This window comes from Hibiscus syriacus, unplaced genomic scaffold (genome assembly GCF_006381635.1).
Source record: "Hibiscus syriacus cultivar Baekdansim isolate YM2019G1 unplaced genomic scaffold, ASM638163v2 tig00110319_pilon, whole genome shotgun sequence".
Taxonomy (NCBI): domain Eukaryota; kingdom Viridiplantae; phylum Streptophyta; class Magnoliopsida; order Malvales; family Malvaceae; genus Hibiscus; species Hibiscus syriacus.
The window spans coordinates 992,293-1,005,999 of NW_024062678.1; the positions used below are offsets into that span (position 1 = coordinate 992,293).

The window sequence follows — 13,707 nt, forward strand, 5'->3', positions numbered from 1 at the left end:
ACAATAGATTTAGCTCTAGTAGGTTAGGTGACTTCCCTAGAAATATCAGACATTTGAGATTTTTTCTTTGGAGATATGGAAATGTTTTTTCCTGAATTTTCCGGAATACACGAAGTACGAAGGAAAATTGGAGGAAATACAACATTGCTTGTATGCTAATTTCTTGTAAATACTCAATACGATGCTTTCATTAATGCTTCAGCATAAGTTTTCACTTATACTAATCATCATGAAATAGTGGGGTACATTTTCATCATGAGCTGTAATGAAATTAGGACCATGGCGATGTTGAGTGGAAGCCAACTCCAGCATACCTTTCCATGGCATCTGAGTTGAAGTCACAGTCTGTGCTGGCTGCCATTAGCTTCATTGAAAGAAACTGTGAAATACCCCAACGTATAAGATAGTATCAAATTACGGCCACAACGTAATATAACAGTCATATCATAACATTTTTCAAGGTCACTGCAGCACCATAATTTAGTAGCGTGACATATAATCATGCATAATTACGAACTCACCTCAACCTGATTCTGCAAGGACTGCACATAGTTGATGATCTCATCTAGCATTACTGCCATCCCCATTGTCTGCAGATTGAAAATTATCAAACAATGTGATAATGGGTGGAGAAAAGTTTTGTGGGTTTTGCTGCTTAGTTTCAGTACATTACTTGATTACCTTATAGCAGCCGGGAACAATATCTTCCAAGCATCTTAGACTCTCATTTATTTTCTGTCTTCTCATCTGAATTAGGATTAAAGTAACTATTTAATCAACGTTAGATGTCATTTTGCCTTAAAATAAAATGTTATAAAGTCGAAATACTTCAGAAAAATAAATACATATCAAAATAATTATTAACCAAACATTATAGACATTTTTTAACATTATACCCTTTCTGCCAAACTGTGACTATCAGTGGCTTCACCTCTTCTGGCCCTCACATGAACCACTTGCTTTGGTTTCTCCTCTTCCATGGAAGTGTCATTTATTTGTGCTCTTTTCCCTCTTCTCGAATTCTGCATAACAATCATAACAACCAAATTAAACAAGTTCCTAAAACCGTATTTCTTAACATAAAATCCTACATTTGTTCCTGTTGAAGATCCCGCTTTCGGAAACCTACATGAGGGATGATGATGAGTTCCCACAACTACTCTCCGATATCCAATGCTTTTCTCTTCTTGCTAGTATATTCCTCTAAACCCTGGTTGCTATTATGTTCAAAACCTGGCAGGTTTTGAAGTTGGTAAGCTTGGTGACTGAAAGGCAAGAAGCCTTGGTAATTCAAGGCTGAATTGTCCATGTTTAACTCACAAATTTGGATGGAAGGATCAATATCCAAGAAGGAAATGAGTGAAAACTTTGCAAATCCATGGAAATGAGATGAGACTAGTGGTATATAATATTTATAGTGGGATAACCTTTTTTTATTAAAAAAAATCGACTTTAAGAATAGGCATAATATCAAAATTAGTCCCCAATATTGATTAAAATTGTCTTTTTATCCCATATCCTATTTTTAGAGTATTTTGACTCCTAACGTTTCATTTTAAGATAAAAATGCTCCTAACATTTGATGGAATAATCATTTTGTCTCTTGTTCTTTTTGGGAGAGACATTTTAGCCTTCAATGTTTCATTTTAGGTTAAAAATGCTCCTATTTTGGAGCATTAATCATGTGTTAACAAATAATTTTCATCTATGGAGAGAGTTTTTGGCCTAAAGTGAAACATTGACGGTCAAAATACTAAAAAAAAGAGTATAGGCCAAAATGACTATTTAATAAATGTTGGGGGTTATTTTTGGTATTATGCCTTAAGAATAAAATAAGAGATGCATCTTTAGAGGACCACGTGGCAGTTGAAACTTCTGTGATTGTGATTTCTGCTCCCTGGTTGAGCCCAACATAGCGGATAGAGTTATATTTCCAATAATAGAATAAGCCTTCAGGCCCCAGCGGATAGTAGGGGTGTTCAAATAATCGAATTAATTCGGTTAACTGATCGAATCGAATTAGTTCGGTCGAATACGATTCGGTTACCGAATTAGTTCGGTCGGTTAACGGTTAAGAAAATTTTTAGAATTCGGTTAACAGTTAATTCGGTTCGAATTCGGTTAATTAACCGAATTAACCGAAATTAAATTTTAAATATATTATATATAACATATGGGCTCAGCCCAAACCATTTAAAACTCAATTAATAATTAAACCTAAATCAATATTAATTAATTAAAAAAGTATATAATTTTTTTATTTTATAATTATATATTAATTAAATTAATTGTAAACTGTTTTTAATTAAAAAATATTAAATATATTATATATAACATATGGGCTAAGCCCAAACCATTTAAAACCAATTAATAAATTAAGATCCAATAACTTCTAAACCTAAATTAATATTAATTAATTAAAAAATTTATCTGAATTTTTTATTTTATAATTATATATTATTTAAATTAATTATAAACTTTCTTTTGAATTAAAAACATTTAATTTTTATATAAATTAGAAAATTTTAAAAAAAATTCGGTTAATTCAAAAATTAACCGAATTAACCGAAATTATTCAGTTCGGTTAATATGTTCGAAAAAAAGTTCGGTTCGATTAACGGTTAAAAAAAAAAGTTTGGTTAATTCAGTTCGATTTTAACCGAATGAACGACCCTAGCGGATAGACTCAAATTTTAACACAAGATTAATAAAAAAATTATAGCGTAAAATATATAAATGGTTCGATTATAGGGTGTTAATTTTTTAGTCTTTAATTGTTAAAAGATATAAAATGACTACTCGACTATTCATATATTTAAACTCATCTTTTTCTTGTTAAAAATTGATGATCATTTGAGTTGGACGTTAACATATTGATTGTATATGATAAAATCATATTTTAATGATGTCTACTAACATCGTTGTTATTTTCAAGCACTGGTTCGACGACATAATGTTTCAAACATTAGCTCAACGATATAAATAAATGGATAATCGATCTACAAAATCAACTCAAACGGTTTTTGTGATTAGATTTTATCATATTCCAATCAACAAGTTAACTTTTACAAAAAAAATAATGAATTTAGAATATATGAATAGTCTGTGGCCATTTTGTAATATTTAAGAGCTGAAAGACTTAATAAAATAATATCCTATAATAGAAAACTATTTTAAAAATCTTAATAATTAAAAGATTGAACAAACTAACACTATATAGTTAGGGGATACTTTACCCAAAAGTATAAAATATTAGGAAGAGAATGATTTCTAATATTTTATTCATCAACCTTATGAGTATATATATAAGTATAAAGATCATATAATATGTAAAGTTTTATCCTACATCAAATACACCTTTAGCCTAATCAATATATATATATATATATATATATCAATCTTAAGATTTAATCTATAAATCTGTATTTAGACAAAGTTATTAAAATTTATATAAAAACAACACATCAGTATTTAACCAGAAAATAAATCAATTTTAATGAAGATCAATTATTATTTATGGAGACCAATATAATTCTAAATAGAGTACATTGACCTATGTTTACTTTATTACAAGAGAGACAACATCATTAACAGCACATCACACAAGAATGAATTAGATTAGATGTTGATGTAAGAATATAAACTTAGGCAAATTTATCCCAAATTTTATTTTATTTTTAGTGATAGAGGAAAATAATGTATTTGATTGTCCATTATTATTATGCTATTGTTATGATTGTTTGTCATTGTATCTTAGGAGATAAATGTCTATCATTATTTAAAATGTGTAAAAATGACTAATTTATTTTAAGAAAATTATTTATATATATCTCAACGAAATTATTCTTATATTTTTTAAATAAATAATTTATGGTGATTACAATATAATATTTATTTATAATTTTATTTAACTATTGATAACATATACTTTATGCACGTAACTAATCGAACTTAAAATTTAAAGAGAAAACAAAATGCCTTAATCGTTTAAGCAACTAAACGGGTTCGACCAAAGTATAATTTTAAATAGAATACATTGACCAAGTTTACTTTTGGCATCAAATTAGTGCAAGCCATTCCATGCCACGTTCTCGTTGCCAACACATCGAATCCCCGTGGCCCGAATGCTTCTGTCTTAGGCAATTAATGAATTAAATAAAAAGTTCCTTCCCCCGTTGTTCCAGTTTGCTGTATCTCACATTTATTATTAGTATTTCTGTATGACCCATCAAAGAATTATGAATTTTCTTCAAAAACAAGTTGTTTTGGAGCTCTTGATTCTTGACATAATCTTGTGAATCTTGCTACTTCCAGAAACGGGTTGGTGGAAATTTGTTCAACCAAGTTAATCTCAGACGGGGCTCTTGATATGTTGCAGGAATCAACAGATATTTCCTTGTGCACAAGTTTACGGTTTTAGAAGGATTTGAAAGTTCACATTTTCTTCTTTGCGGCAAGTGTTTTCTTTTTCTTTTCTCGTTTCTTTGGTTAGTTTAAGTAGTCGGGATTATGTTGTTATTGGAGTTCGACACATTGGTTTTCAAAAGTTATAATTTTTTGAGTCTTGAATTGGATTTCTAATGAAATCTGGAGTTGTTAGCAAATGTTTACAATCGTGTGAGTAGTTTTGTTTCATTTTTATTTTGCTTGCCGGTTAAAGTTGGTGGAGAAATATGTTACCAGGCTTGTTGTAGGTATCATTTGTTAATGCCAATTGGATACATTAAAAGATTGCAAAAAGTGCAACTCTTATTGGTGAATTCATGATATTTAAACTTTTATTTAATGGATTGCATTGCAGTGGGCATGAATTGAGGGAGGAAGTTAGAAATGGCGTTTGCGAGCAGAACAGAAATATGCTCGAGGCTTTGGTAAGAGAAGGATCGTTAAATTGGTTACTTAGCAGGCGAAGCACCTTTGCAGAGGAATTTGAGGAGAGGTCTCCATCTGCTGGAAACAATTTGATACCTGAGCTCTCTCCATTTGCGAATATCGTTGTGCGCAGATGCCAAAGTAGGTTGCTTCTGCTCCAACTTCTATCTTAATCGAAAGTTTTTTGTTTGATTAGTTTTCTATGTGCTTCTAAGTCTAATTCAGTCCGGATGCAAATAAGGACAATGCAACCTTCCTTTGGACTGCTATATGTAGTTTCCTTAACAAAAATGAAACAATGCAGAATCCTTGGAACCACTTCAATTGAGCTTCAGGAAAGTTTTAATGCTGAAGCATCTGATTCAGTAAAGCATAAGTCATGGTATGCGAGGAACTTCTTGGAATACTGCTGTTTCAGGACTCTTGCTCTTTCTGCTCAAGTGATGGGTCATCTGGCAGATAAAAAGTTTCGGCGCCTTACATTTGACATGATGGTTGCCTGGGAAGCCCCAGCAGCTTCCAGTCAATCTTTAATTAATGTAAGTTTCATATTTTATGTATTTCTTTTCTATTTTTATTTTGAATTGTCTATCCAGCTCAGTTGGTAGAGCATAAGGCTCTTAATCTTGGGTCGTGGGATCGAGTTCCACGGTAGACAATTTATAATTCGGAGGTCTCCCACGGAAGTTGCTCCCAACCTGGTGTTGGGGGCAGCCTACTATCATACCTCCCTCTTACCTTATATTACATATGAGAATAAGGGTCAGCTAATTTTTTTTCTTTATTTTTTTTCTGTGTGTGTTGGGTAGGGGGTGCTTCATCTTTTCAATCGTGAATGCATGCTACATTATATTGTGTGAGAATGCCAAATGATCTTATATCATCTGTAATTAAAACCTATTCTCTTATTTTGCACATTCAAACTTTCTCGTGTACATGGAAAATGGTTTAGGGCCTTTAATTATCAATTGAACTCTAGAATTATGCAAAAATTTGTGGTCATCATTTTGTCTTGATTGCAGTTAGATGATGATCTGTCAGTTGGGATGGAAGCCTTCTCTAGGATAGCTCCTGCAGTTCCCATCATTGCCAATGTGATTATTTGTGAAAATCTTTTTGAGGTTCTTACCATCTCAACAGGTGGCCGGCTTCAGTTCTCCATCTATGACAAGTACCTAAATGGACTAGAGAGGTACGAGTCTTTGCATTGTCAATCCTAAATACTGTCATGCCCCTCTGTTGTTTCTGTTTTGATCCCTTAGTGTTTCGAATGCAAAACTTTTCTGGTCAAGATAAAAAAAAATTGTGCTTACTTAGATCTCATTTTTGAAGGTTTAGACTTTTAGATAACAACTAATCACCAAATAGGCTATATAGCCAAATAGAGGAATCCTAAGATAAATTCTTGAAACAATATTAAAAGGTTTGTCAATTGCAATCAATCACTAGAAGGAAGACCAAAGGCCTGAAATGATAGACTTTTAAGAAGTAAACACAACAAGTGGAATTCAAATTAGTTTGTCCAGTGCCACAGGTACTAGCTACTACCAAATACTCCTTATTACTAAAATATGTGAAGAGGGAGTTGCAGAGTTGTCAAAGTTTCAATCCCTTTCTAATCTTAAATAATCAGAATTTCAAAATTCTAACATGTATGTACATACCATGTAAGTGTCATGGAAAATAATTCTTATATGGTCTTACTATACATTTTTATAATTTTTCAAAAAATTTCTAATATTTAATTTTTTGAGAATTTTGTTTCTTTTTTCCTAGTTTTTTACAATTCTTTTGAAATTTTCGGATTTTAAAAAATTGTTTGCCATGTGGCGCTTTCTGGTCCTGTAATGTCATCTTTGAATGACAGTGTAACAATGGTAACATTTTGCAAATTCAGGTACCAAAGTGCTAAAAAATTTCTAGGTACCAAAGTGATAAAAGTGGACAACTTTGGGGCCAAATAAGCATTTAACCCTATTTTATGGGGAAATTTTGTGGATCGATCATTGAAGATGGTCAGTCAAGTATGGTCAGAATTGCAAATAGGAAGGGCATTTCGTTATAACTGGTGCAAATAGGATAACACCACTTAACACTTCCCTTTCATGGAGCTCACTAGACTTGCACGTGGACAACCTCATTGAGGGTTGTTGACCTCACATGGGTTAGGCAAGAGCAACACAATATAATCTAGGCTTTGCTATCATGTTAAAGCATCAAACGTAAAACTAATCAACAATAGGTGGAGTGGCCTAACTTCAATAAACGACCATAAGACATCTATATTTAAAAGATTTGGGATACACCACTTAACAATCCTTATCAAATGATGATGTGTCAATGAGGTTATCTTCGAGGAATTGAGAATTATCACTGATACTGGAGAGACCTTGGGTTGAACTTCTAGTTTAAAATGCATGGGAATTTATTCTTGGTTAAAAGTTTATTTTGTTAGATTTGAATATTATTTGATTTCATTTCTAGATGGTGTGCCATGCCATTTCAATTTACATTATTCGGTTAATCTATTTCTTATGGATTTCCACTAATGATTCCGAGGCACAATCTGCGCCTGCCTAACATAATCTTGGCATTTTGGCTGTACACACCACCTCATAATTGAAACTCATATGGAGCATGAGGGGTTTTGTAATCCTTGAGCACTTGGTATGCAATTGACAGAAAACCCAAATTAATGTTGTGGATAAACTTTGAAGCAAATAACCCTATAACAACTTTGCCTCTAATCATGCTAATTATTTAACTAAACCAATTCACAATGGGATGTAACATACACCATTAACATGATGAATAATATGATATTGAAAGTTATTACCAGAAGCTTAGTAAAATTTACTGCCTATTCCAATGCTGATTACTCCTTGTATGGAGTTTTAGTTTTAAGTTAATCTGAAGAGTTCATAGTAAATAAAGGTCTAGTAATTTATGAAAGTATCTTCATTTAGCAAATCTGCATATCTAAATATAATATTCTAAAATTTATCTCTATAGAGCAATTAAAAGATGAAGAGCCAATCAGAATCATCTCTTTTGTCTGTTGTTCGATCATCAAAAGGAGAAAGATACTTGAGGTGGATGGAACAGTTACTACTTACCAGTTCTTGAACATATTGGAATATCAACATGGCCAGTAAGTTGATGATACCAAATTTTATTCAATAACTTGTAGTATATGATATCTTTGTTGATTGTGAAATTCTTTAGTTCGACCATACTTTTTTCCTTTCCTTCTTTCATACCGTCTTTGTTTTTTATAAAAAGCTTTGATTGTTGATTACCATATGGTCCAATATTTGGCTTGTTCTGAGATTGTTCTTGCATGTCTTCAGGTCGATTAATACTGACAGATCATGCATTGTACTTTGAAGCTCTTCGAGTTGTATCTTATGATAAACCCAAAAGATATGATTTATCAGATGATCTAAAACAACTGTTAAGCCTGAGCTCACTGGACCATGGGGTACTCGACTTTTGACAAGGCAGTCTTATACAATCAATTTCCTTGTAATTCTTCTTGTAACTGCCCTTATGGTTTTTATGATATTTTTTTTGTTGAATCAATCATGATTTGTATTTAATGCTTTAGTTTTAACATAAGCTCATCTGACAATATAATTTATCTTCTGATTGTATATTGATTTTCTCTTGTAGATCAGAACCAGCTATTATCGAGTTTCCTGAACTTAAAGGGCACACTCGCCGTGATTACTGGCTAGCAATAATCCGGGAAATTTTATTGTTCATAGATTATAAATAAGTTCAATATTACTGGAATTGAAAAGGACGCGCACTTTCTAAAGCTGTTCTTGGAATTTTGCATGTGCAAGCTGTTCAGGAAATTAGTTCCTCGAGTTCTGTTCGCTTTGAGTCTCTTCTCATGTTAACCTTTGTGACCAATTGCCCGGGGAGATTTAATACTGGAGACTCTAGCAAATATGTCAAGCTCAAGGGAATTACCGGGGTACAATGTTGCGGCTAATGGTGGCATGTACTCAATCTCATACTCAATCTCAGCCTGACCATGGTTTCGATTGCTTGTCGGTGAACTAGCTGTGGGTGAGATTAGTATGTTGGAGAGAGCAGTTAAAGAGTCTAGAGAAAACTATAAAAAAGTGGTGCTAGCTCAAAAACAGTTGATGGGTTAAAGTAGATGGTATGGCACCAATATAGCTGTTATGAGGTATCACAGAAGATCCAACTGATTGCTTTAGAGTTTCAAAAATTTAACCCTTCTTTAGTTAAAATAATGGGGTTGGTTAACTTTATATATATGTTGAATATCGTTATCGAATTAAATGTGGTTGGGGACTATGTAAATGGCTAAGCACCACATGCGTGCATTTGTTTTGTAGTGATAGTACTTTATTCTGCCTCTGATATTCTGTTCTTTCTCCTGCTTCTAAACTTCCAGGACTTATACTATCATCTCATAGTTCTTTTCTTTTTCAATTTGCAGGAGCTACTACTTCCGGTGATGGAACTTGGGAAGTTTGCTTCTTTCGCTGGTATATTGGGATGATCATCTGAAGTCTTTTCTGTTCTGTTTGATTTTCACGTACATTATCTTCAGGTATGGCACAAATTACAATTGTGTAAATGTTCTCTTACTGTCAGTTTAGGTACTTAGCCCATCCAAAGAAGGTAGTTGTGTAAGGGAGGCATATTGGTTTTTCTAAATCGGAACTCAAGTTGGCTACGAAGTTATGTTGATATCGGTAGGTTTCTGGATCATAGGAATTGGTTGTTGTCCATTTCAGGGATGGCTGGGATATGCCTTTGCATCGACTCTATTCCTTATTGCAATATTTATGGTGGTTACGAGATTTGCAACCAGGGCAGGCCTTCGGTTGAAATCATGGTAAAAGCACCTCCTCCTATGACCACAATGGAGCAGCTTTTGGCTGTTCAGAATGCAATATCTCAAGCTGAACAGCTTATCCAGGATGGAAACATTGCTCTTCTCAAGTTTCGTGCCTTGCAGCTCTCTATTTTCCCACAGGTTTACTCTTTTAGTTTGTTTTTGTCCCTACCTTGTCTTTAAACCGAGCTGCATGCGCTGACACCGTGACGATGACCAGGCAAGCGAGAAGCTTGCAGCCGTGCTGGTGTTCATAGCATTGATTCTGGCGTTGGTGCCTAGTAAATACATGGTTATGGTGGTTTCTTGGATACGTTACGAGGTATCACCTCCGAGGAAGGCCAACACGGAAGATGGATGAGGGACTGAGAGTGGTGGTTCATCCCAGCAGCTCCGGTCCTTGAACCCAAAGCCAAAGAGAAAAGGAAAGATAAGAAGAGAGTGATTAGTTTTAAAATTGTAATATGATTTACAAGAATATACCGTAATCTGAATTGGAAAATAAAGAATGACTTGAACTACTCAACATGAAATCAAATTGTTTTAAGGGTAAACTACACATTTATTACCTCAACTATTTGTTGTTTAAAAGTTGTGGTTTTATATTGGTCACCAACAATTAAAAACTTAATGGTAGAGTCATCATAGGTAGTGTCTACCATATTTTTTTATAAAAAAGTTACATCAATAGTTTTGTTAATTTTTTAAACACAGGGATTAAAATGAAATTAAAAATGTAATGTTAGATATGATTTTGAAGAAGATTATAGTTTGGTGACCAAAACGGAATAAAAGAGATAGTGACTAAACATCCAGTTTACCCTTGGTTAATTGAATTTGATAGTTTCGAATCTCAATGTCACATTCTAAAGACTAATGCTGGTATTTGAAAAACAAAAATTTATTATTCAAATAAATAACTTAAATTAAATCAGGCAACCACAATATCTCTCTGGTCATAGACTAGAATGGATAAACTGAAACTGAAAGCTCTATTTTGGAAATTCATCATAAATAGAATGGCATAGATGTAATAATAAGGTGTTTGTTTACGTGGAGTCTACCCCATGAATATGACACTTCACCAAATTATTACTTATATGTCACCATTTTTTCTCAATAAAATGTCAAATTTAGAGGAGTAATGCATCATAGTCCAAAAATTGTCTCATTTTAAATTGGTTTCTAAAATGTAAACATTCTACTTTCATCTTCAATTAGACTCTCATTCTATATTGGTCCAGACTTTTCAATACTTGAGTCCCTAAACTATGAACCTCATTCTATTTTTTTCTTAAACTTTTGAACATTCAATTTCCAGACTACGTATATACTACAAACCCGTTAAAAAACCGTTATAACTATATATATTATTATTATATTATAATTAGAAAATTAGGTCTAAGGTTGAAACCACTTACATATTTGGATGAAATTGAGGATGAAATTGGAAGATTCACAAGTTTGGGGGCCAATTTAGAATAAGAGTCATAGTTTGGGGGATGAATTTGGAATATTTAAAAGTCTGAGGATAATCTAGAAATGAAATAAATTTAAGAATGTATAGAATGTTAAAAAATTAAGGAACCATTTTAAAATGAGAACCATAGTTTGAGGAAGTGTAGTAGAATATATTCAATTAGTTAAGAAAGATTGATATTATAACTCTTTTTAAAGAAGTCCAATGCTAATCAGAAATCTAAGTTATATTGAAAAATAATATTTAGGTTAAATTATGATTATAATTATTATATTTATTATGCAAATATATTAATTATAACATAAATTATAAAATCTTATAAATTAAATTTATAGCATCAACACGTTCTAAAAAAGTAATTGAAAAAACAACAAATGTGAAGGTTTCTTGCTATTATGCATATTAAATTTATGTACTTTTAAGAAAGAAAACTAAAAATCACTATTTAATAATCGAACACAAAATTAATAGATTTGCATATAAATTCTTTATCATTCTAGCCATGATAATTATTAAATAATTTGTTATAATATTTTAACTTAAAGGATAATTTTATACTGAAACTCACAACAAATAATCAAATTAATCCCTCCATATAAAAAGCATTCAATTGAGCCTTAACCTTGTAAATTATATCAATTTAGATCTTTGACCTACATTGATTGTCATTGTGCTAACATGATCATTGCATGACAATTCATTGTGTATATGTGGTAGTCCGTAGTGTTGAAATGTCAAACCACTATGCTAATGTGACAGTCCATATACAAATGATAACGTGATATATGGAATCCATTGATTTTTTTTAGTATAAGGCATAATTGGTATTTTAGGAATTTTTTTGGCTTAGTTGATTTTATATGTAGTGTTTTAGAGGTTAAAATTCAAGATTTTAAAATTAAATTAGGCAATTGTGTAAAATAAATTTACTCCACTGGTATATTAAATAATAACATATTATAATACTTTAAAATGTTTAAATAATATTTAATAATTAGATAGGGATATTATTTTTTTTGAAAATTATAATACCATCATTTAAAATATTCATATTATTTATTTTAATTTTAGTGATATTTAATATCCATCATTTTTAATATTATAATAGATATATCAATTAAAATCGTAGTTTGATTGCAACGGGATAAATATGTTGATACTTATTAACTTAGTTTATATGTGAAAAATATATAGAAAAATAATTTTAAATTTGTATGAGATAAAAAATATGTCAATTATATACAATTATAGTTTTAATAAGAATATTTTAAATTATACAAGATAAAAAAACGTTGACAGTTTTTAAATTATTTTTTAAAAATAAAATTGGTTATAATTATACGGAGATAAAATATTAATAATTGTAATTATTAGCAAAATACTTGAAATTGTATTTGATAAAAATGTTGATAATTATAGTTTTAGTTAAATATTATATATCTATATGTTGACATGCATGAGCTATTTTTCATTTAATATGAGATTATTTTAAATTTAATATGAATTATGAATCATACTTTTTCAATTAAATAATATTTCATCTTTTATAATTCAAAAATAAATAAGTTAGTATATTTTTATTTTAAAATTGTAATCACATTATTTTTGTCATAATTTTATTTTATAATAGATAGGTTTTAAAAAAAAATCAATGTACTCGTTCAAAATGATCATATAAGATTATTTTTTATAAGTATTTTTTAAAAGTTATGATTACAATATCTCGTTTATCTTATCTATATTTAAAACTTCAAAATACAATTAAATGAACAAGTGACACAATGTCCCCCTACTATAGAGCTAGGCTTTGTTGAGTTTCCTTACTATTAAAAGTTTAATTATACCCTATCTATAGGGAATTTTAGAGTCTCTCAACTATTAAATGTTACGAATGATCACTCAACTATTTTTATGTTCCAAACTCATCATTTCTATTAAAAAATTGATGACGGTCTGAGGTGGACGTAGCATGCTGACTGTGATATGATAAATATTATCCCAAAATCTCAAGAATTATACAACTTAAACGATTATGAATTCATATTTACCATATCTGAATCACAGATTAATATCCAACTCAAATGACTATTAATTTTTAACGGAAAATGACGAATTTGGAATATAAATAGTTAATGATCATTTTATAACTTTTAATAGTTAAGGGAACACCCTGTAATTAGAGATCATTTTATAACTTTAATAGTCGATGAACCCAACAAACAGTACCCTATAGTCGAGGACTATTTATGAACTTTACTCCAAAATAATTATCCAAATTTTATAATTTAGAAACAAAATCGATATAGTATAATTTTCGTCAAAAGCATAAATCTCACACTAAAAGAAATATATTTATAAATTAAAAGGGTAAATGTAAAAAATAATTATTTATTCCTTGAAATACGAAACTGTTCCATGAATAAAATCAGACCTTATTTGCATCATCAAACCAAATAATTAAAACTATAAAAAATTA

At 30.8% G+C, this 13,707-nt stretch overlaps 1 protein-coding gene and 1 pseudogene across 1 annotated transcript; one reads left to right on the top strand and one right to left on the bottom strand.

Moving 5' to 3' along the window:
• Nucleotides 1-189: 189 nt before the first annotated feature.
• LOC120117170 (transcription factor BEE 3-like) lies at nucleotides 190-4,983 on the bottom strand. Its single transcript, XM_039137479.1, has 6 exons — nucleotides 4,969-4,983; nucleotides 1,092-1,190; nucleotides 897-1,022; nucleotides 682-747; nucleotides 522-590; nucleotides 190-379 (listed from the first exon to the last, which is right to left on the bottom strand). Exons 1-6 carry the CDS (start codon nucleotides 4,981-4,983, stop codon nucleotides 272-274), a joined length of 483 nt encoding a protein of 160 aa, XP_038993410.1. The 3' UTR covers nucleotides 190-271.
• On the top strand, nucleotides 4,953-10,219 carry LOC120117171 (annotated as a pseudogene).
• The last annotated feature ends 3,488 nt before the right edge of the window (nucleotides 10,220-13,707 follow it).

What these genes read in the sequence shown, in the direction of transcription:
- LOC120117170 (XM_039137479.1), bottom strand. An exon ending in GATCTTCAACAGGAACAAAT is followed by an intron (nt 1,023 to 1,091) that starts GTAGGATTTTAT and finishes ATTGTTATGCAG; the next exon opens with AATTCGAGAAGAGGGAAAAG. An exon ending in CCTTGCAGAATCAGGTTGAG is followed by an intron (nt 380 to 521) that starts GTGAGTTCGTAA and finishes GGTATTTCACAG; the next exon opens with TTTCTTTCAATGAAGCTAAT.